This window comes from Theropithecus gelada, chromosome 19 (assembly GCF_003255815.1).
Source record: "Theropithecus gelada isolate Dixy chromosome 19, Tgel_1.0, whole genome shotgun sequence".
NCBI classification, from domain to species: domain Eukaryota; kingdom Metazoa; phylum Chordata; class Mammalia; order Primates; family Cercopithecidae; genus Theropithecus; species Theropithecus gelada.
The window spans coordinates 21,600,685-21,624,287 of NC_037687.1; the positions used below are offsets into that span (position 1 = coordinate 21,600,685).

General features: G+C 55.0%; 1 protein-coding gene across 1 annotated transcript; it reads right to left on the reverse strand.

Moving 5' to 3' along the window:
* Positions 1–422: 422 nt before the first annotated feature.
* LOC112611887 (aldehyde dehydrogenase family 16 member A1-like) lies at positions 423–23,287 on the reverse strand. The gene is made up of 17 exons (XM_025365857.1): positions 22,921–23,287; positions 22,413–22,539; positions 21,645–21,823; positions 20,677–20,754; positions 19,922–20,103; positions 19,685–19,837; positions 18,923–19,108; positions 18,496–18,591; positions 18,183–18,319; positions 17,923–18,028; positions 17,684–17,814; positions 16,495–16,662; positions 16,113–16,314; positions 5,317–5,433; positions 4,958–5,091; positions 3,503–3,975; positions 423–547 (listed from the first exon to the last, which is right to left on the reverse strand). The coding sequence occupies exons 1-17, from the start codon at positions 23,108–23,110 to the stop codon at positions 423–425; spliced, it is 2,784 nt and encodes a 927-aa protein (XP_025221642.1). The 5' UTR covers positions 23,111–23,287.
* Positions 23,288–23,603: the final 316 nt, after the last annotated feature.

Below are 23,603 nucleotides of genomic sequence, written 5' to 3' on the forward strand. Positions count from 1 at the left end.
TAATCTCAGCCCTTTGGGAGGCCAAGGCAGGTGGATCACGTGAGGTCGGGAGTTCGAGAACAGCCTGACCAACATGGAGAAACTCCGTCTCTCCTAAAAATACAAAATTAGCTGAATGTGGTGTCAGGCGCCTGTAATCCCAGCTACTTGGGAGGCTGAGGCAGGAGAATCGCTTGAACCCGGGAGGCAGAGGTTGCGGTGAACCGAGATTGCACCATTGCACTGGAAACAAGAGTGAGACTTTGTCTCCTAAAAAAAAAAAAAAAAAAAAAAAAGAAGCTCACAGGAGGCATCAGAGTCACCCTTGTTCAAGGTCAAACAAAGGCTGAGCCTTGAGAGAGAGCTCAGAGCAGTTAATTGTGGCTTCACTTAAGTCTAAAGCAGCAGCATTGTTGGTTTCCAAAAGAGTGCATCCAGAGAGGTCAGATCATAAAGAGGCAAGGCTGATGGAGGAGATGGGAGCTGGGAGTGGACAGGTCAGTGCAGGCCAAACCATACTGGGCCTCCAACACGAGGCAGAAAGGGCAAGGGCTTTTTCTGGTGGGTACTAGGGAACCATGGGAGAGCTGAGAGCAGGGAAGGGGTGAGTATAAGTGTAGAAAGATGCCTCCTAAAGCCAACTAGCGGCCAGACTGGAGGAGTAAGGCTGAAGTCCAGGCTGATGGACCAGCTAGGAACAAATGGAGGTGGGGCAGGGCTGGAAGCAGAGGACGAGGCTGAGCTGGGCAGGTCTGGGAAAGAGTGCAGGTGATGGGGCCAGGCAGGGCTGGGAGCTGCCCGGCTGTGGGGGCGATAGGTAGAAAAGGAAAAGAGAAAGGCTGGGTACGGTGGCTCAGCCTGTGATCCCAGCACTTTGTGAGACTGAGGCGAGCAGATTGCCTGAGGTCAGGAGTTCGAGAACACCCTGGGCCAACATGGTAAAACCTCATCTCTACTAAAAATACAAAAATTAGCCGGGTGTGGTGGTGGGCACCTGTAGTCCCAGCTACTCAGAAGGCTGAGGCAGGAGAATGAACCCGGAAGGCAGAGCGTGCAGTGAGCCAAGATCACGCCACTGTACTTCAACCTGGGTGACAGTGAGACTCCGTCTCAAAAAAAAAAAAAAAAAAAAGAGGTGAGAATGGCTCCTGGGAAGTCTGGTCAGGTGACTGTGTAGCCAGAGGTGCGGTCCCTAAGATAGGGAAGCCAGGACAAAGAGCTTGATGGGATTTGGGGGTACTGGGGAAGGTCTGTGGGGTAGCCAAGGGCAGAAACTGGGCTTGGGCTCACTGGAAAGGGGTCATGACCCCAGCAACAAGGCAGACAGCTCCTCAACAGGAGGGAAGGAAACTGGGACCCTGGACAACCCCGAGAAAGAGCCATTCATTCATTTGTTGAGACAGAGTTTCCATCTGTCGCCCAGACTGGAATGCAATGGTGTGATCTCGGCTCACTGCAACCCCCGCCTCCTGGGTTCACACCATTCTCCTGCCTCAGCCTCCCGAGTAGCTGGGACTACAGGCGCCTGCCACCACGCCCGGCTAATTTTTTTGTGTGTGTCTTTTAGCAGAGACGGGGTTTCACCGTGTTAGCCAGGATGGTCTCGATCTCCTGACCTTGTGATCTGCCCACCTTGGCCTCCCAAAGTGCTGGGATTACAGGCGTGAGCCACCGCACCCGGCCTTGAGTGGCTGTATTTCTAATCTCTGTTAAAAACGGAGATTAAAAACTGTGTGGCCCTGACCAAGTCCCATCACCGCTCAGTGCCTCAGTTTCCTCATCTTTTATTTATTTAAGAAGCTATCCTTAGAGACAGGGTCTAATTCTGTCACCCTGGCTGGAAAGCAGTGGTATAATCATAGCTCACCATAGCCTTGAACTCATGGGCTCAAGTGATCCTTCTGCCTCAGCCTCCTGAGTAGCTGGGACAACAGGCATTCGCCACCAAGCCCAGCTAATTTTTAAAAAATTTTTTGTAGAGATGAGGGTCTCACTATGTTGCCCAGGCTCATCTCTAACTCTTGAGCTCAAGTGATCCTACCACCTCGGCCTCCCAAAGTGGAGGGATTACAGGTGTGAGCCACCACACCCGGCCCCCATCTTTAAAATGAGGATAATTCTAATAAGCTATCTCACAGGGTTTATTAGGTAAAGGTCAAGTAAGCCTGTATGCAAATGATTCCTGGCACATAGTAAGCACTTAACAAAAGTCAGCTGTTACCCTTACTGTACATATGTGAATATATATATATTTTTGTTGTTGTTATTGTCGTCACTAACCAGACATATTTTTTTTTTTTGAGATGGAGTCTTGTTCTGTCTCCCAGGCTGGAGTGCAGTGGCCTGATCTCAGCTCACTGTAACCTCTGCCTCCCAGGTTCAAGTGATTCTCCTGCCTCAGCCTCCCGAGTAGCTGGGATTACGGGCATGTGCCACCGTGCCCAGCTAATTTTTGTAATTTTTAGTAAAGACGGGGTTTCACCATGTTGGCCAAGCTGGTCTTGAACTCCTGACCTCACCTGATCTGCCTGCCCTGGCCTCCCAAAGTGTTGGGATTACAAGTGCAAGCCGCTGTGCCCGGCCTAACCGGACATCATCAAAAGCACTGAGGATGTGGCAGTGTGCTGGGCAGACATGGAGTACACAAGTGGTGTCTACTAAAGACCGGCACTCTCGGCCGGGCGCGGTGGCTCAAGCCTGTAATCCTAGCACTTTGGGAGGCTGAGACGGGCGGATCACGAGGTCAGGAGATCGAGACCATCCTGGCTAACACGGTGAAACCCCCGTCTCTACTAAAAAAATACAAAAAACTAGCCGGGCGACGTGGCGGCGCCTGTAGTCCCAGCTACTCAGGAGGCTGAGGCAGGAGAATGGCGTAAACCCGGGAGGCACAGCTTGCAGTGAGCTGAGATCCGGCCACTGCACTCCAGCCCGGGCGACAGAGCGAGACTCCGTCTCAAAAAAAAAAAAAAGACCGGCACTCTCCTATGACCTTCGTCTGTTATGAACCCATTTTACAGGTGAGATCATTAAGGCACAAGAGGTTCTGCCTCTTTCTCAGTGTCACCCAGGGCCTCATAGGAAACCCCACCATCACAGAGTCTCCAGGACAGCCACCTAGTCCCACATCTTCCTCAGCCCTCAAATCCTGCCTGTTACGAGGCAGAACGCAGCACTGAAGAGTAGAGTCCGAGGCACCCTGGGCTCAGTTGCAACTCTGGTGGGCACCCAACACAGACTATGCTGCCGTCTCTTGGTGCCTCGGCTTCCTCACCTGTAGATGAGGGTAACAGTATCTACCTACTAGGATGGGTGAAAATTACACAAGTTAACATCCATCAGCTTCTTAGCAGGCAGCCTGTTGTGCAGTTAGATGCCCCGTGACTGTCAGCTGCTGCCATTATCTGTAACATACTAGTTGTTACCATCCTGCTGAGGCTACCTAGAGCCCTCTGGACAGCCCTCACCTGTGTCGTCCCTTTCCCACCCACCCCTGCAGCCCTGAGGCTGCCTGGGGCCTCACCGTCCTCGCTGGGGGCTCCAGGGGAGGACTCCGAGTCCGAGGAGCTGCCTGGTGGGCCCCCGCCTGCCGCAGCGTTGCCCCCTGCCTCCTTCAGCCATTTCTTCCTCTTCTTAGGGGGCGGTTCAGCCTTCACCTTGGTAGGCCGGGCTTTAGGCAGCCGGGATGTGGCAGGCTGTCCTGTGGCGAGACTCCGCTCTGGCCGCGTCTGCCGTCCGCTGGCGGCCCGCTCGCCCCGCAGTGGCCGCTCCCCACGCGTCACCTTCTCCTTCTCCTTTTCCTTCTCAACAGGCCGCAGGAGGGAGGGCTTCTCGGGGGCAGGGGGCTCAGGCATAGCCGTCTCAGGCGTCTGCTCTGGGGGCTTTTCAGATGTCGTCTTTTCAGGGGTCTCAGGCTTGGGAGGTGGTGCTGGGGCCTTAGGGGGAGGTGCAGAGCTACCCCCAGCAGATGTGGGGTTCTTGGCCTGCCCAGAGCGTCTAGAAGGGAACAGAGAAGGGAAGGTAGTCAGTAGCCCCCGAGAACCCAAGTTCTCCTCATTGCCCCTGCTCAGTGCCCTAGGCACAGAAACAGCTTCTCTCATACTGTCCCCTCCTCTCTCTGGGTGTCTGTTACCCTCCCTCTCTGGGACTCTGACCCCCTCCCTCTCTGGGACTCTGACCCCCTCCCTCTCTGGGACTCTGACCCCCTCCCTCTCTGGGTCTCTGACCCCCTCCGTCTCTGGGTCTCTGACCCCCACCCTCTCTGGGTCTGTGTTCCCCTCCCTCTCTAGGTCTCTGACCCCCTCCCTCTCTGGGTCTCTGACCCCCACCCTCTCTGGGTCTCTGTTACCCTCCCTCTCTGGGTCTCTGTTACCCTCCCTCTCTGGGTCTGTGTTCCCCTCCCTCTCTGGGTCTCTGTTCCCCTCCCTCTCTGGGTCTCTGTTACCCTCCCTCTCTGGGTCTCTGTTAGCCTCCTCTCTGGGTCTCTGTTCCCCGCCCTCTCTGGGTCTCTGTTCCCCTCCCTCTCTGGGTCTCTGTTAGCCTCCTCTCTGGGTCTCTGTTCCCCGCCCTCTCTGGGTCTCTGTTCCCCTCCTTCTGTGAGTCTCTGTTGCCCTCTTTCTGGGTCTCTGTCCACCCCAGGTCTCTGTACTCTTCTGTGAGGCTCTCTCCCCTCCCGTCTCTGGGTCTCTGTTTCCCTTTCTCTGGATCTCTATCCTCCCCCATCTCTGCCCCTCTTTTTCTCTGGGTCTCTGTCTCCTTCTGAGTCTCCATCTCCCTCATGTCTCTGGTTCTGTGTCCTCTGGGTCTCTGTCCCTTCTCTTTCTGGGTCTCTGTCCCCCCCTCTCTCTGGGTCTCTGTCCCTCTCTCTCTCTGGGCTCTGTCCCCACCTCCCACTCTCTAGCCTTCTCTCGTGCATGCTCCACCCCCATGCCTGTCGGCGCTGCATACTACCTGCCCCTGTGTCCCCCGTGGTTGGTACCTGACTGGCACTGGGGGCCGATGCCAGGGTTTCCGAGCACAGACCCTCACGTAGTCCTTCTTATTGACATTTTCCAGGAACTTTACATAGAGGCGCTGGTACCGATTTTTTGCGTCCCCAAAATACCCCAAATACTATGGGGAGAAAGAGGCACATGAGGAAATTCTTCACACTGCCAGCCAGACGGCCAACACCCCCGTGCCCTGGGCTACCATGGTAGCTGCCTGGAGTCTCCCGGCAGCAGGGGGCCCCCTTCCAGGTACACTGTGGAGTGAGTCACAGCCCCGCTAAGGGGAACCCCAGCTCCTAGACACCACACCCCGGGGCCCCCAAGTCCTTGGTCCCCTTTGCAGGCTTACATTACTGGTGGCACAAAACTGCCTCTGGCCGTCCTTGATCTCTGGAGTGAATTTCTGCAGAAGGGCCTTCTGGACTCGCCAAATGGGTGGGGGTTCGCGCCCCGTCTGCAATGCCAGCTGAGGAGGAGGGGTGTGGTGAGGCCAGCTGGGTCAGCCCTCATTCCTGTACCTACTGCCCCTATGCCCTGGCCCACTGGCCTCCCTCACCATCCCCTTAGAGAAAAGGCAGAGACGTCAACAACAAATATCTTCTACCCCCATGATGGGTTCAGTTCTGTGTGCAGCTTGAACTTGGCCCTGTCCCCTCCTGCCCACCCGGTGCCCTGCATCAGGCTGCTCGCTCTTAGGCGGTAGAGTTTGAGTCACTGTTGCCTTACGGTGTGAAAGCCCAGAACTTCCTGTGTGACTCAGAGTAATGACAATCTTTGGGCACCGCCTGCTATTTACTGTGCTGGACAGGAGGGTACGGTTGTGAGCAAGACGTCCTGTTGTGGTCTGTGTCCCCTCACCATTCTCTTTTTACTTTTTCTTTTTTTGAGACGGAGTTTTGCTCGTTACCCAGGCTGGAGTGCAGTGCGCGATCTCAGCTCACCGCAACCTCTGCCTCCTGGGTTGAAGCTGATTCTCCTGCCTCAGCCTCCTGAGAAGCTGGAATTACAGGTATGCGCCACCACGCCCGACTAATTTTGTATTTTTAGTAGAGACAGGGCTTCTCCATCTTGGTCAGGCTGGTCTTGAACTCCCCACCTCAGGCGATCCACCCGCCTCGGCCTCCCAAAGTGCTAGGATTACAGGCGTGAGCCACCAAGTCCAGCCAAATCTCTGTTGCTTATAAGCCACCCAGTCTATGGTATTCTGGTATAGCAGCCTGAGGGGTCTAAGACACCAAAAAAGCCTTCACACAGAGGTAATAACAGAGGTAATAAGACGGCCAAGCAAATAAACAAAGCAGGGTGAGTTTGTGGCCTGTGCCAAGAACAGGCAGGTGAGGTTACCTGAGACCATTTCATCAGCATGTCCACAGCGGGGAAGACAGAGCAACAGGAAGCTCCCTATCTCTGCTCCCCCTACCCCACAAACACCTGAACACCAACCACCACCACCCTGCAGTTTGCGTGTGCCCCAGCTGGGCGACGGCAACTGATGGACGTGAGAGAATGTGACCTTGAGGACTGAAGAGGCAGCAGAGGCGCCAAATATGGACACAAGAAATAATAGTACAAGTCATAAATGTCCTGTTGCCAATTCCCAGGACACTATAGAAGCCTAGAGGAGGGGCCTCAGATTTTTTTTTTTTTTTTTTGAGATGGAGCCTCGCTCAGTCACCCAGGCTGGAAGTGCAGTGGTGCGATCTCAGCTCACTGCAACCTGCGCCTCCTGGGTTCAAACGACTCTCCTGCCTCAGCCTCCCTAGTAGTTGGGACTATAGGCACCCACCACACCAGGCTAATTTTTGTATTTTTAGTAGAGACGGGGTTTTGCCAGGTTGGCTGGGCTGGTCTTGAACTCCTGACCTCAGGTGATCCACTTGTCCTGGCCTCCCAAAGTGGTGGGATTACAGGCGTGAGTCACTGCGCTCAGCCTCAAATTTAAACTGAATCCAAGAATGCTTCCTGGAATGGGTGACAGATGCCAAAATGAGTCCCTGGAAGGAACATGTCTTTAAAAGGGGGGCCAGGCTGAGTGCAGTGGCTCACACCTGTAATCCCAACATTTTGGGAGGCCAAGGTAGGCGGATCACTTGAGGTCGGGAGTTTGAGACCAGCCCAGCCTACGTGGTGAAACCCCACCTCTACTAAAATACAAACATCAGCCAGGCGTGGTGGCGCACCCCTGTACGCCCAGCTACTCGGGAGGCTGAGAAAGGAGAACTGCTTGAACCCAGGAGGTGGAGGTTGCAGTGAGCCGAGATCACAGCACTGCACTCCGGCCTGGGCGACAGAGCAAGACTCTGTCTCAAAAAAAAAAGCACCAGCTTGAGGAAGCCATTGGAGCATCTTGTCAGCCCGGGGAAACTGCCCCTGCCTCTACCCCCTCCCACTCCCTGTGTCAGCCTCCTCTGAGGAAGCTGCTGACACTGTAGCTGGAGTCAGACCCCCTGGCTAGCACATTCGCACTGGGCTTGGTACCTTCCCTCAAACCACTTTTCCTCCCAGCATCCCCACTCCACACCCAGTCATCAGGCCTCACCCTGACTTCAGCCTTGTCCGTTCCCCAAACAGGGCCAGTCAATCCCCAAGCCCCACCCATCCTGCCTCTCCTCATGTCACTCATATCACTGACCATGCCAACCGCCGATTACTAGAAAAGTGGCCCGGCCCACAGTGGAACCCACAGCTGATTGGAGATTGGAGATTCAACCTAGGGAGGTCACCAGCAGGTTTTTTTTTTTTTTTTTTTTGACAGAGTCTTGCTCTGTCGCCAGGCTGGAGTGCAGTGGCGCGATCTCGGCTCACTGCAACCTCCATCTCCTGAGTTCAAGTGATTCTCCTGGCTCAGCCTCCCGAATAGCTGGGACTAGAGGCGCACGCCACCATGCCCAGCTAATTTTTGTATTTTTAGTGGAAACGGGGTTTCACCACGTTAGCCAGGATGGTCTCGATCTCTTGACCTCATGATCCGCCCGCCTGGGCCTCCCAAAGTGCTGGGATTACAGGGGTGAGCCACTGCGCCCGGCCTTTTTTTTTTTTAGATAGAGTTTTTTTTTTTTAAACAGAGTTTTCACCCAGCCTTTTTTGTTTTGTTTTTTGTTTTTGTGAGACCCTCTCACTCTGTTACCTAGGCTGGAGTGCAGTAGCACAACCATGACCACAGCTCACCTATTGCCTCCTAGGCTCAAGTGATCCTCCTCCCTCAGTCACCTACACAACCAAGTAGCTGGGACTACAGCTATGCACCACCACTCCTGGATAATTTTTGTATTTTTTGTAGAAATGGCGTTTCACGGCCAGGTGCAGTGGCTCATGCCTGTAATCACTTTGGAAGGCCGAGGCAGGTAGATCACTTGAGGTCAGTAGTTCGAGATCAGCCTGGCCAACATGGTGAAACCCCGTCTCTACAAAAATACAAAAATTAGCTGGGCATGATGGCACATGCCTGTAATCCCAGCTACTCGGGAGGCTGAGGTAGGACAATCGCTTGAACCTGGGAGGCAGAGGTTGCAGTGAGCCAAGATTGCGCCACTGGACTCCAGCCTGGCCAACAGAGCAAAACTCTGTCTCAAAAAAAAAAAAAAAAAGAAAAAGAAAAAAAGGCCAGGCGCAGTGGCTCACGCCTGTAATCCCAGCACTTTGGGAGGCCAAGACAGGCGGATCACCAGGTCAGGAGATCGAGACCATTCTGGCTAAAAACACACAAAAAATTAGCCGGGGGTGGTGGCGGGCACCTGTAGTCTCAGCTACTCAGGAGGCTGAGGCAGGAGAATGGCGTGAACCTGGAGGCGAAGCTTGCAGTGAGCTGAGATTGCACCACAGCACTCCAGCCTGGGCAACAAAGCGAGACTCCATCTCAAAAAAAAAAAAAAAATAGAAACAGGGTTTTACGATGGCATGCCCAACTCCCAGGTTCAAGAGATCCTCCCACCTTGGCCTCAATGTGTTGGGATTACAGGCGTGGACCACTGTTCCCAGCCACTGACCTCATCTTGGCCCTATAGGCTGAGTAGAATCAGATTTTCTCCTGAGAATCTGAAGTGTGACAAGCTAAGACGTGTGTTGTAAGCAGTGGGGATGTAAGCCACTGAGCTAGAGACACTCAGACTCGATATTAATGAGAAAACTGCAGGGCCCCAGGCTGGGCGCAGGGTGGCTCACACCTGTAATCCCAGCATTTTGGGAGGCCGAGGCAGGTGGATCACCTGAGGTCAGGAGTTCAAGACCAGCCCAGTCAATATGGTGAAACACCGTCTCTACTAAAAATACAAAAATTAGCCAAGTGTGGTGGCAGGTGCCTGTAATCCCAGCTACTAGCTACTCTGGAGGTTGAGGCAGGAGAATCACTTGAACCCGGGAGGCGGAGATTGCAGTGAACTGAGATCGCACCATTGCACTCCAGCCTGGGGGACAAAAGCGAGACTTGTCTCAAAAAAAAAAAAAAAAAAGAAAACTGCAGGGTTCCATTAACAGGGGAGTCAGTCCCAGGACAGATGCTGTGGACAGAGTACTGTCCAGGCTTGAACAACTCCCCAGTCACCTCCCTACTAGCCAGGGGCTCTAAATGGCATAGAGCCTAATGTCTTCACCAGCACCCATGGAACTCATCCCTGCACCCATGTCCAACATGGCTGGGCCCAGCCCACCTGCCCAGCCTCAGCATTCACTGTCCAGTCACTTAACACCTTGTGACCCTGCACACCTCAAACACAGTGTGCTTTCCCTCACCACAGGGCCTTTGCACAGCTGTTTCCTCCGCCTGGACAACCCCAACACCATACTCTTCTCCACCCAATGAACTTTTTTTTTTTGAGACAGAGTCTCACTCTGTGGCCCAGGCTGGAGTGCAGCGGCACTATCTCAGCTCACTGAAACCTCCGCCTCCTGAATTCAAGTGATTCTCCTGCTTCAGCCTCCTGAGTAGCTGGGATTACAGGGACCCGCCACCATGTCTGGCTAAGTTTTGTATTTTCAGTAGAGACGGGACTGCACCATGTTGTCCACGCTGATCCTGACCTCCTCACTTCAAGTGATCCACCCACCTCGACCTCCGAAAGTGCTGGGATTACAGATGCGAACCACCACACCCAGCCAACTTTTTCTTTTTTGAGACAGGGTCTCATTCCAGTTGCCCAGGTGGGAATGCAATGGCGCAATCCTGGCTCACTGCAGCCTTGATCTCTCAAACTCGGGGTGATCAGCCTCGAGGGTAGCTGGGAATATAGGCATGTGAAACCACACACCTGGCTAATTTTTTGTATTCTTAGTACAGGCAGGATTTTGCCATGTTGACCAGGCTGGTGTTGAACTCCTGAGCGTAAGCAATCCACCCACCTCAGCCTCCCAAAGTGCTGGGATTCCCAGCAGGAGCCACTGCGCTCAGTCTCCACCCAGTGAATTCTTACATGCTTGGAGTATACACGCTGCCCAACCCTTACAACAACCCCAACGGCAGTTTCAGTTTACAGACAGGGAAGGAGAATGGGCTAGCCCGGCCCTGTCAATTTGGCAGCTCGTTCCCACAAGTGGATCTTGAGCTTTTGAGATTGATTTTTTTTTTTTTTTTTTTGAGACAGGGTCACATTCTCCATCACCCAGGCTGGAGTGCAGTGGTGTAATCGTGGCTCACTACAACCTCAACCTCCTGGGCTCCGGTGATTCTCACACGTCAGCCTCTCCAGTAGCCGGGACTACAGGCGGGCACCACCCTGTCTGGTTAAATTTTTTTGAATTTTGTGCAGAGACAGGGTCTCACTATGTTGCCCAGGCTGGTCTCAAACTCCTGGGCTCAAGTGATCTGCCAAGCACCTCAGCCTCCCAAAGCGCTGGGATTGCAGGCTTGAGCCACCGCGCCTGAGGTGACAGGCTGCAGCACTTGAAATGTGGCTGGTCCAATGGATGCATTCAATCAGTACAAAGTATTCACAGGATTTTGAAGTCTTGGTACGCAAAAAAAGTTAAAACCTCAACTTTTCATTTTAGTAGTACCCCCATTTAATAATATTAAAACATCGGCTGGGTGCGGTGGCTCACGCCTGTAATCCCAGCACTTTGGGAGGCCGAGATGGGCGGATTACGAGGTCAGGAGATCGAGACCATCCTGGCTAACACGGTGAAACCCAGCATCTACTAAAAATGCAAAAAAAAAATTAGCCGGGTGTGGTGGCGGGCGCCTGTAGTCCCAGCTACTCGGGAGGTTGAGGCAGGAGAATGGCGTGAACCTGGGGGGCGGAGCTTACAGTGAGCCAAGATCGTGCCACTGCACTCCAGCCTGGGCAACAGAGCGAGACTCCATCTCAAAAAAAAAAAAAAAAATTAAAACATCATTAACAGTTTTTCTTTTTCTTTTTTTGAGACTGAGTTTTACTCTTGTCGCCCAGGCTAGAGTGCAATGGTATGATCTCAGCTCACTGCAACCTCCGCCTCCCAGGTTCAAGCAATTCTCCTGCCTCAGCCTCCTGAGTAGGTGGGATTACAGGTGCCCACCACCACGCCCGGCTAATTTTTATATTTTCGGCAGAGATGGCGTTTCACTATGTTGACCAGGCTGGTCTTAACTCTGGACCTCAGGTGACTCACCCGCTTTGGCCTCCCGAAGTGCTGCGATTACAGGCCTGAGCCACCACACCCAGCCAACAGCTTTTCTTTTTTTTTTCTTTTTGAGACAGGCTCTCACTCTGTCACCCAGACTGGAGTGCAGTGGTACGATTTCGGCTCACTGCAACCTCCGTCTCCCAGGATGAAGCGATTCTCCCACCTCAGCCTCTCAAGTAGCTAGGACAACAAATGCATGCCACTATATCTAGCTAATTTTTCTTTTTCTTTTTTTTTTTTGTGGGGGGGGGTTTGCCATGTTGCCCAAGCTGGTCTTGAACTCCTGACCTCAAGCGATCCACCCACCTTGGCCTCCCAAAGTGCTGGGATTACAGGCAAGACCCACTACACCTGGCAAAAACATCATTAAGAGTTGTTCTTTATTAATTACAAGTTGAAACTCTGTGTGTGTGTGCATGTGCGCATGACAGAGGCTCACTCGGTTGCCCAGGCTGGAGTGCAGTGGCGCAATCATAGCTCACTGCAGCCTCAACCTCTGGGCTCAAGTGATCCTCTCACCTCAACATCTCAAACTGCCGGGATTACAGGTGTGAGCCACCGCATGTAGCCGAAATAATATTTTAAATATGTTAGGTTAAATAAAATGCATTCCTGGCCGGGCGCGGTGGCTCAAGCCTGTAATCCCAGCACTTTGGGAGGCCGAGATGGGCGGATCACGAGGTTAGAAGATCGAGACCAGCCTGGCTAACACGGTGAAACCCCGTCTCTACCAAAAAATACAAAAAACTAGCCGGGCGCGGTGGCGGGCGCCTGTGGTCCCAGCTACTTGGGAGGCTGAGGCAGGAGAATGGCGTAAACCCGGGAGGCGGAGCTTGCAGTGAGCTGAGATCCGGCCACTGCACTCCTGCCTGGGCGACAAAGCAAGACTCCATCTCAAAAAAAAAAAAAAAACACACACCNGCTTTAATTACCACCTGAAAGTTGGCAACTCCAAAGTTTAAATCTCTAGTCCAGCCTTCTCCTCTGTGTTCCAGAATCACACGTCAAAAATGCCTGTTTAATTATCTCCATTTGGATATTTCTTAGGCACCCCAAAGCTAACATAATCAAAAGAAAGTTTTGGTGGCCGGGCGCGGTGGCTCAAGCCTGTAATCCCAGCACTTTGGGAGGCCGAGACGGGCGGATCACGAGGTCAGGAGATCGAGACCATCCTGGCTGACACGGTGAAACCCCGTCTCTACTAAAAAATACAAAAACTTAGCCGGGCGTGGCGGCGGGCGCCTGTAGTCCCAGCTACTCGGGAGGCTGAGGCAGGAGAATGGCGTGAACCCGGGAGGCGGAGCTTGCAGTGAGCTGAGATCCGGCCACTGCACTCCAGCCTGGGTGACAGAGCGAGACTCCGTCTCAAAAAAAAAAAAAAAAGTAAAAAAAAAAAAGAAATACGGTGTTAGGGGGTGGGAGGCAAGGGGAGGGAACTTAGAGAACTGGTCAGTAGGTGCAGCAAACCACCATGGCATGCGTATCCCTATGTAACAAGGCTGCACGTTCTGTACACGTATCCCAGAACTAAAGTAAAATAAAAATAAAAAAGAAGGCTGGGCGCAGTGGCTCACACCTGTAATCCCAGCACTTTGGGAGGCCGAGGTGGGCGGATCACGAGGTCAAGAGATCGAGACCATCCTGTCTAACATGGTGAAATCCCATCTCTACTAAAAATAAAAAAAAATAAAAAAAATAAAAAATTAGCTGGTCATGGTGACAGGCGCCTGTAGTCCCAGCTACTCGGAAGTCTGGGGCAGGAGAATGGCATGAACCTGGGAGGCGGAGCTTGCAGTGAGCCAAGATCGCGCCACTGCACTCCAGCCTGGGCGACAGAGCGAGACTCCGTCTCAAGAAAAGAAAGAAAGAAATATGGTTTGGCCCATGATAGAGTTTGGATGTCCCACGCAAATCTCATGTTGAAATGTAATCCCCGGCCAGGTGTGGCGGCTCACGCCTGTAATCCCAGCAATTTGGGAGGCCGAGGCAGGCAGATCACCTGAGGTCAGGAGTTTGAGACCAGTCTGACCAACAGGCAGAAACCCCGTCTCTACTAAAAGTACAAAATTAGCTGGGCGCGGTGGCGCATGCCTGTAATCCCAGCTACTCGGGAGTCTGAGGCAGGAGAATTGCTTGAATCTGGGAGGCAGACCCATGAACTGAGATCGCACCATTGCACTCCAACCTGGGCAACAAGAGTGAAACTCCGTCTCGGGAAAAAAAAGAAAAAAAAAGAAATGTAATTCCCAATGTTGAAGGCGGGGCCTGGTGGCAAGTGATGGCATCATGGAGGTGGATTCCTCATGAATGGTTTAGCACCATCCCACTTGCTACTGTCCGCGAAATAGTGAGTTCTCCTGAGATCCAGTTATTTAAAAGTGTAGCACTGGAGGCTGGGCGTGGTGGCTTACGCCTGTAATCCCAGCACTTTGGGAGGCCGAGGTGGGCGGATCACCTGAGGTCTGGAGTTCAAGATCAGCCTCAACATGGAGAAACCCCGTCTCTACTAAAAATACAAAATTAGCCGGGCGTGGTGGCACATGCCTGTAATCCCAGCTACTTGGGAGGCTGAGGTAGGAGAATTGCTTGAACCTGGGAGGCGGAGGTTGCAGTGAGCCGAGATCGCACCATTGCACTCCAGCCTGGGCAACAAGAGCAAAACTCTGTCTAAAAAAAAAAAAAAAAAAAAGCGTAGCACTGGCTGGGTGCAGTGGCTCACGCCTATAATCCCAGCACTTTGGGACGTCAAGATAGGCAGATCACTTGAAGCTAGGAGTTCGAGATCAGCCTGGGCAATATGGCGAGTCTCTTGTCTCTACAAAAATACAAAACCACCCAGTTATGTGTGCTGGTGTGTGCCTGTGATCCCAGATGCTCAGGAGGCTGAGGTGGGAGGCTCGCTTGGACCTCGGAGGTTGAAGCTGCAGTGAGCCATGATTGTGGCACTGCATTCCAGCCGGGTGACAAAGGGAGACTGGTGCCAACAGGCCTAGCTAATTTTTCTATTTTTTGTGGAGACATGGTTTCACTATGTTGCCCAGGCTTGTTTCAAACTCCTGGCCTCAAGCGATCCACCCGCTTTTGCCTCCCAAATTGCTGGGATTACAGGCGTGAGCCACCATCCCTGGTCAGGGTTTTTTTTTTGAGATGGAGTCTTGCTCTGTCGCCCAGGCTGGAGTGCAGTGGCCAGATCTCAGCTCACTGCAAGCTCTGCCTCCTGGGTTCACGCCATTCTCCAGCCTCAGCCTCCCGAGTAGCTGGGACTACAGGCGCCCGCCACCTCGCCCAGCTAGTTTATTTTGTGTTTTTTATTTTTTATTTTTTATTTTTATTTTTATTTTTATTTTTTTTTTTTTTTTGAGACTGAGTCTGGCTCTGTCGCCCAGGCTGGAGCGCAGTGGCCGGATCTCAGCTCACTGCAAGCTCCGCCTCCCGGGTTCACACCATTCTCCTGCCTCAGCCTCCGGAGTAGCTGGGACCACAGGCGCCCGCCACCTCGCCCGGCTAGTTTTTTGTATTTTTTAGTAGAGACGGGGTTTCACCGTGTTAGCCAGGATGGTCTCGATCTCCTGACCTTGTGATCCGCCCGTCTCAGCCTCCCAAAGTGCTGGGATTACAGGCTTGAGCCACCGCGCCCGGCCAGGTGTTTTTTTTTTTTTGTGACACAGGGTCTCACTCTGTTGCCCAGGCTGGAGTGCAGTGGCGGGGTCTTGGCTCACTGCAACCACCGCCTCCTGGGTTCAAGCAATTCTCCTGACTCAGCCACCCGAGTAGCTGGGACTACAGGCGTCCACCACCGTACCCAGCTAGTTTTTTGTATTTTTAGTCGAGACCGGGTTTCACTATGTTAGCCAGGAGGGTCTCGATTTCCTGACCTCGTGTTCCACCCACCTCAGTCTCCCAAAGTGCTGGGATTACAGGTGTGAGCCACTGCGCCCCCAGGTGTTCCTTTTTTCTTTTCTTTTTTTTTTTGAGACGGAGTCTCGCTCTGTTGCCCAGGCTGGAGTGCAGTGGCATGACTTGGCTCCCTGCAAGCTCCGCCTCCCGGGTTCACACCGTTCTCCTGCCTCAGCCTCCCGAGTAGCTGGGACTATAGGCGCCTGCCACCACGCCCGGCTAATTTTTGTGTTTTTAGTAGAGACAGAGTTTCACTGTGTTGGTCAGGCTATTCTTGAACTCCTGACCTCTTGATCCGCCCGCCTTGGCCTCCCAAAGTGCTGGGATTATAGGCGTGAGCCACTGCGCCCCCAGGTGTTTCTTTATAGCAATGCAAAAACCGCCTAACAGCCCACTAAATTGATTTTATGGTCCAGGAATGGGTCGCTATCCATCATCTGGCAAACGCCGCTCTACGAGGCAGGTTGTGTGTCCACTCACTGTACAGATGAGGAAACTGAGGCAGGGAGAGGTGAAGCCACTTGCTGATGATCCTGCTGTGGAAGGCAGTGGGGCTGGGCCTGGACCCCAAGCCTGGCTCATCTCACAGCCTCTAGTCTGAGCCCCACCCCACCCCACCTGCCCAGCTCGCCCACGTGCCCACAGATCCTTCACCTGCAGGGTGTGGCCTTGGGCCTGCGCCCGGGCCCCCCATGCCCGAAGTCGCCTTGCACTCAGCTCCACCTCCGCCTCCGCAGCCTTGAGCTCCACTCCCTGCCTCTCCAGCCTCGAGGCCAGGGTAGATTTCCGGCGTTCCAGTGCAGCCGCCAGGGCCCATAGCAGGGCCGCCCGGGCCCCTGGGGACTGGCCCGCCCAGCTGTGGGCAGACAGTGCACAGTGGGGGTTGGCATCCTGGTCTGGGCTTTCCCGACACCCCACCTCTGTCCACAGCCCCTACCCTGGGGGCCCAGCTTCCCAGTCCACCAACTGCTGGGGGCCCAGGCTCCCCTCTCTACCATGCCATGACCCCTGGGCTTTCCCGTGTGACCCCTCTTACCCAGGGAAAGCCTGGTGAGCGGCCTCCACGGCACCTCGGATGTCCTTGGCTCCACCCTCAGCCACGTAGCCATGGAGGTTGCCGGACGAATCCTGGATAGGCCTGGAGCTTCGGGCCCCAGGAGCCTGGAAACGGCCCCCAACGAAGAGCCCATAGGGGGGTGCTGGGCTGGAGTAGGGTGGGGCATGAGGAGGAGTCCTGAGCCCTCAATCTGCTCAGACCTTATGCTCTACCCCACTGGGAAGACCGCCTCAGCTCCCGTGAGCCTCTGGGGCACCCCAAACCCCTGTTCCCATGAGCCTCTGGGGGACCCTAAACTCCAGCTCCCATGATTCACTGGGGGACCCTAAACTCCTGCTCCCATGAGCCTCTGGGGAACCCCAAATTCCTGCTTCCATGAGCCTCTGGAGGACTCAAAGTTTCTGCTCCTATGAGCCTCTCGAGGACCCCAAACCCCTGTTCCCATGAGCCTCTGGGCACCCTAAACTCCTGCTCCCATGAACCTCTGGCAGACCCTAAACTGCTCCCATGAGCCTGTGGGGCACCTCAAATTCCTGTTCCCATGAGCCCCGGAGGACCCAAAGCTTCTGTTCCCATGAGCCTCTGGGGGACCCTAAGCTCCTGCTCCCATGAACCTCTGTGCTCCCATGAGCCTCTGGTAGACCCTAAACTCCTGCTCCCTTGAGTCTTTGGGGGTACCTTAAACTCTTGCTCCCATGAGCCTCTGGGGGACCCCAAACTTCTGCTCCCATGAGCCTCTGGGAGATTCCAGGCTTCTGCTCCCATGAGCCTCTGGGGACCCTAAAATCTGGCTCCCTTGAGCCTCTGGGGGAACCCAAAATCCTGTTCCTGTGAACCTCTGGGGGACCCTAAACTGCTCCCATGAGCCTCTGGGCGACCCTAAGCTCCTATTCCTTCTGCTCCCGTTAGCCTCTGGGGTACCCCAAGCTTCTGCTCCAGTGAACCCCTTAGGGACCCCAAGCTCCTAGACCCATGAGTTTCTGGGAGAGCACAGACATTCATGGGGCAGAGCTGAGTCTCAGCAGGCCTGGGGTGGGGAAAGTGTGAGGCCACAATGTGGTACTCAGCAGGACCATGAGACAGCTTGGACGGACCTTGCACCAGCCCTCCTGTCCATGGGGAAACGGGCATCAATTTCCCTCTCCCCGTTCACACCCCAACGACTCACCTGGGCCCTATTTCAGGCCCAGCCGGCAGGGTTGAGGGAACAGCAAGGCCAAAGGTGTCATAGTTCAGGTTCTTGGAGAGGCAGGACAGCCGGGCAGGGGTCCCTGAGGGCCGCAGATACTCATACAGCCCCTGTGAGAAGGACAGTGTCAAGAGGATGCAAGGGGCACGTGAGGCTGCATGCAAGTGTCAAGGGCACGGCGGGGAGCGGGGCTGGTGATGGGGAGGGGATGTGCTCACGTCTGGGCCCCCATGCCAGGAACACCCACTCTCCTTACAGCCGCCTGTGGGCACCGAAGGGTCTCTGAGGCCGTGGGCATTGATCCAGACGGTGCCCACCTGGAGCCTGTGGGGAAGATAGAGACGTCCAACACAGGAAAACAGACGGTGGCTGGCTGGGAGAGGGGCGAGTTAAAGGCGCAGGGAGCGACCCAGGGAGAAGGGAGATGAAGACAGGAAGAATGAGGAGAGGAGTGAGCGCCTGGGCCACGCAGACTGACCCGTAGCCCAGCTCCAGTGCCTGGCCCAGCCTCTCACTCCACACGCTGGCGCTGCCCCCACGGGGCGTCCCATTGGCCAATGCCAGTGCTTCCTTGGCTGTGCGGAAGGGGGAGGCCACAACCACAGGCCACGGCACCTGCAAGGGGTGATGGGGAGGCTCAGGCCTCTGGGGCCCACCCACCAGGGAAGGGGCCCAGAGCAGGTAGCAGCCCCCTGCCCGGGTCACACGGTCACCCCAGGGGCTTCTGCAGGCACGGAGCTGCTGCCCTTGGCTGGCAGTGGGTAGGAGCTCTATAGACCTCAGGGGCTCACCTCTGCCCGGGCACATGGGGAGGCTGGGGGCAGGTTGGAGACCAAGGTTGGAGGATAGAATGGGTGTTCTGAAGGCACATCGCCAGCCTGGAACACCTAGGGAGAGAAATGATCTAGAAGTCGACCTCCAGTCCCTTCCTGCTGAGACCCAGGAGTGCAGGCTCCCAGCCTCTCTTTCCTTAGACCCAGGAGTCCAGACCCCAGCCCCTCCTCCCTCAGACCCAGGAGTCCAGGCCCAGCCCCTCCTCCCTCAGACCCAGGAGTCCAGGCCCAGCCCCTCCTCCCTCAGACCCAGGAGTCCAGGCTCCCAGCCTCTCTTTCCTTAGACCCAGTTGTCCACGCCCTGCTCCCTCTTCCCTCGGACCCAGGAGCTGGGTCTCCAGGTCCCTCCTCCTCAGACACCCTCAGTCTGTGACCCCTGCCTCACCTGTGCACCCTGGCTCTGCGCCTCACGCACAAAGCGCTGGACCAGGTCACAGGCGGCAGCCCCCCGGGCCCCCATGTCCACGGCCCCATCCAGCCCTCGGCCACTCCGAAGCCGCCCCATCCGCTCCTGCAGTCGTCTCATGGCTTCATCCCACACAGACTCCTGGATAAGGAGCCTGAGGCCACCCTGTGAGGAAAAAGGGCGTCAGGAGATCATGCCATTGCACTCTAGCAAGTTGGTGATCTGAAAAGTGAAGACAGAGGCTGGAAAACTAGGGACATGGACACTCAGATAAATCAACAGTCCTGAAGAACAGAGAGGCCGGGTGCGGTGGCTCACGCCTGCAATCCCAGCACTTTGGGAGGCCGAGGCGGGTGGATCAACAGAGGTCAGGAGTTTGAGACCAGCCTGGCCAACATGGTGAAACCTCGTCTCTACTAAAAATACAAAAATTCGCCAGGTGTGGTAGTGGGCGCCTGTAATTCCAGCTACTCGGGAGGCTGAGGCAGGAGAATCACTGGAACCCGGGAGGCGGAGGTTGCAGTGAGCCGAGATTGCGCCATCGCACTCCAGCCTGGGCGACAAGAGCAAAACTTCGTCTCTCAATAAATAAATAAATAAATAAGTAAAAATGAACACATATAGAAAAACAAAACAAAACAACCCAACAAATAAAATGAACAGAGACTCAGGACCCCAAGGCCTGGAGACAGACACCTACAGCCTCCAGGGTGTGAGGGGACAGGAGTGCACGGGTCTCACCGGGCCGCGGTCGGACCAGGCGGCGTCCACAACACCCTCCACGGCCGAGTCGACGTCCGCTGTGTCTGTCAGCAGCAGCAGCGACTCCGTCCCCAGCGCTAGGCCCAGCTCCGCACACTCACCCGCCAGGGTCCGTCGAAGGGCACGGCCTTCCTAGGGACCCCCCACCAATTCAGCCGCAGGAGGAGCTTTGCAGCCCCCAGACACGTTCCACCACAACCCCTGTCCTGAAGGTACCTCCAGGGCTCCGCAGAAGGCCACCTTCTGGATTCCAGGCTGGGAGGCCAGGACGGGCACCAGGGAGGCAGGGCCACTGATGACATTCAGGATTCCTGGGAACGGGCCCAGCTCCCCTGACAGCTGGGCCAGGAGGAGGGGTGTCGGGGAGGCCGGGGGCACGAGGGCCACCACAGTGCAGCCTGGGGAAGCGGAGCAGCTCAAAAATTCAGCAGTCCAAGTCCAAGCTCCTCCTCCCTCAGACTCAGGAGTCCAGACCCCGGCCCTTCCTCTGACAGACCCAGGAGTCCAGACCTCAGTCCCTCCTCCCTCAGACCCAAGAGTCCAGGCCCCCAGTCCCTCCTCCCTCCGATCTGGTAGTCCAACCCCCCAGCCCCTCTTTCCTCAGACTCAGGAGTCCAGGCCCCAGCCCCTCCTCCCTCAGACTCAGGAGTCCAGACCCCCGGCCCCTCCTCCCTCAGACCCAGGAGTCCAGACCCCCGGCCCCTCCTCCCTCAGACCCAGGAGTCCAGACCCCTGCCCCTCCTCCCTCAGACCCAGGAGTCCAGACCCCCGGCCCCTCCTCCCTCAGACCCAGGAGTCCAGACCCTGAACCCCTCCTCCCTCAGACCCAGGAATCCAGACCCGTTGCCCCTCCTCCCTCAGACTCAGGAGTCCAGGCCTCCAGCCCCCTTGTCTCTCAGACTCGAGTTTGGGCCTGACAATCCCCGCCTTTCTCAGACCCAAGAGTCAGGACCCCCCAGGCCATCATTTACCCACAGCCAGGGCAGGGCAAATCCTCCACATCATCTCAAGGAAGGAGAATGTGGGTGGCAGGATGAGGCCAATTACTCCTGCAAGAAGAAAATGAGGCGAGAGACAAAAAAAAAAAAAAAAAAAAAACCAGTCAGGCGTGGTGGTGCATGGTTGTAGTCCCAGTTACTTAGGAGGCTGAGGTGAGAGAATTTTGAGCCCAGGAGGTCAAGGCTCACAATTATAGTGAGCTATAATTGCACCACTGTAGTCCAGCCAGGGTGACAGAGAAAGACCCTGTCTGAAAAAGAAAAAGAGGCCGGGCGCGGTGGCTCAAGCCTGTAATCCCAGCACTTTGGGAGGCCGAGACGGGCGGATCACGAGGTCAGGAGATCGAGACCATCCTGGCTAACACGGTGAAACCCCGTCTCTACTAAAAAATACAAAAAACTAGCCGGGCGATGTGGCGGGCGCCTGTAGTCCCAGCTACTCGGGAGGCTGAGGCAGGAGAATGGCGTGAACCCGGGAGGCGGAGCTTGCAGTGAGCTGAGATCCGGCCACTGCACTCCAGCCTGGTGACAGAGCGAGACTCCGTCTCAAAAAAAAAAAAAAAAAAAAAGAATGAGGGGACTGGACGTGGTGGCTCATGCCTGTAATCCCAGGCACTTTGGGACGCCGAGGTGCGTGAATCATCTGAGGTCAGGAGTTGGAGAGCAGCCTGACCAACGTGGTGAGAGCCCCTTCTCTATTAAAACACAAAAATTAGCTGGGTGTGGTGGTGGGCGCCTGTAATCCCAGCTACTCAGGAGGCTGAGGCAGGAGAATCACTTGAACCCAGGAGGCGGAGGTTACAGTGAGCCGAGATTGCGCCACTGTACTCCGGCCTGGGTGACAAGAGTGAAACTCTGTCTAAAAGAAAAAGAATGAGGGGATTGGAGCTGGCACTGCTGGGTCATGTGAGAGGAGAGGGCTAGGGACTCCAGGGTCTCACCCATGGGCTCCCAGCCTGCCAGTGCCTCCTCCTGGGTGGATGCCTGGATTGCATGGTAGTGGAGAAGCTGCTGGGCCAGCTGGACGTCCCCGTCTCGAACCTCTCGAACAGCCCGTCCAGTCACCAGGGATTCCAGGGTCCACAGCAGTCGCTGGTGCTTCTGGATCACCTTGGCCAGCCTGTGGAGAAAGCAAGAGGGTGCTCATTTTCCAACAGGCCTCAGCCTCACAGAGTCCTGGGCTGCTCCTATATACCTGGACTACAATCCCCATGAGTCCGAGGCATCCCCACCATTTACCTGGGGCAAAGGGCAGTGAAGATCTGTGGGAATTGTAGCCGTGGAAACACAAACCTGAGGATGCTGTGTAAAGGTCTTGGCCGCTGGAAATCCCTGAAGCTTCTGGGAAATTGAGTCTTAGCTTCTAACCCCAATTGCATTTTGGGAAATGGAATCTTTGTCTCTAGCTGCCCCCAAAGCAGCTAGGAAATGGATTTAGGGGCTTCACCAGCTCCAGTGAACGGGAGAAATGGAGCCCCAATGCGCTTCAAGAATGTCCTGTGAAGTACAGGCTTCGCGGCTTCTAGTCCCAGTGAATAGTGGACAACGGATGCATGTTTCGACCACTACTGCCCCCAGCACATACTGGGAATCTGAGCCTTAGCTGCAAATTAATTCCGTGGGATCTTGGGAAATAGCCTTTGTTCCCATGGTCTCAAGTGGATGCTGGGGGTCCCCGCCTCCCAGGGTCCACACCTCAGCTGCATCACCTGACCAGGTGCTGGGCCCGGACGACGCCAGGGTGGGCACTCCAGCTCTTAAATGCCGTCCTGGCTGCCTCCACGGCTGCGGCCACATCCTCGGCCTGTGCCTGCAGGCAACTGGCCAAGTTCTCTCCTGGGGAGAAAAGTGGAGGGACTCAGATGGGAGGAGAGATGGCGGGGAGCCCATGTCAGGTCTGGAGGGGGCTGAGATTTTCGGAGCCTGGATCAGCCCAAGGGTGTAAAGCTGGTCCCCATTCTCTGCTGGGTCACGGCTATGATCACCTCCAGCGCAAGGAAGGGATTTTCACAGACAGCAGTTTCACAAAGCCTCCATAGAGACCCGGAACCATAATTAGGGTGACTGGTTTCAGAAGGAACCAGACATTGCAGTCCCTCTCTCACCACCAGCTGCTTCCTGCCCTCAGGGCCCTAGGCAAGAGGAATGGGTGTTGGTGGGTAGGGCTAGAGGGCACAGATACTTCTTTTCCACTAATGACTGGGGGACATCTTGTACCTGTGATGGGATCCTGGCAAGGCACTGAATTCCTGTGTTCAGGCTTTAACCACTTCCCATTCACATAGTGGCCCAAGCACCGGTCCTGGGTGTCCAGCCAGGCCTGGGGGAGGTAGAGACAGTTTGGAAAGGGGATCAGGAGGAGCTGAGGCAGTTCAACCCCTACCCAGAATCCTCTAGGAGGGGACATCTGTCTCCCTCTGCTCCATCAGCTAATTCTTTTCCTCTTATTGCTTTTAAAAAAAAAAGTTTGTGGTAAAATACAGCATTTCAAAGTATACACTTCAGCAGTTTAGAGGCATTCTACGCATTTATAGTGTTGTGCAACCATCACCACTCTCTAGTTCTAGAACATTTTTCCTTTTTTTTTTTTTTTTTGAGACAGAGTCTCGCTCTGTCGCCCAGGCTGGAGTGCAGTGGCATGATCTCGGCTCACTGCAAGCTCCGCCTCCTGGGTTCACGCCATTCTCCTGCCTCAGCCTCCCAAGTAGCTGGGACTACAGGCACCCGCCACCACGCCCATCTAGGTTTTTTGTATTTTTTAGTAGAGACGGGGTTTCACCGTGTTAGCCAGGATGGTCTCGATCTCTTGACCTCGTGATCTGCTCGCCTTGGCCTCCCAAAGTGCTGGGATTACAGGCGTGAGCCACCGCGCCCGGCCCCTTTTTTTTTTTTTTTTTGAG

Excerpts from the sequence above, each read along its gene's own strand:
- LOC112611887 (XM_025365857.1), bottom strand. The coding sequence starts at position 23,110 with ATGTCCCCTCCTAGAGGATTCTGGGTAGGGGTTGAACTGCCTCAGCTC. Across the intron at positions 20,104-20,676 it reads TTGCCCTGCCCTGGCTGTGG|GCTGCACTGTGGTGGCCCTC; the intron begins GTAAATGATGGC and ends CCGCTTCCCCAG. Across the intron at positions 16,663-17,683 it reads GGGCCTGAAATAGGGCCCAG|CCCAGCACCCCCCTATGGGC; the intron begins GTGAGTCGTTGG and ends ACCCTACTCCAG.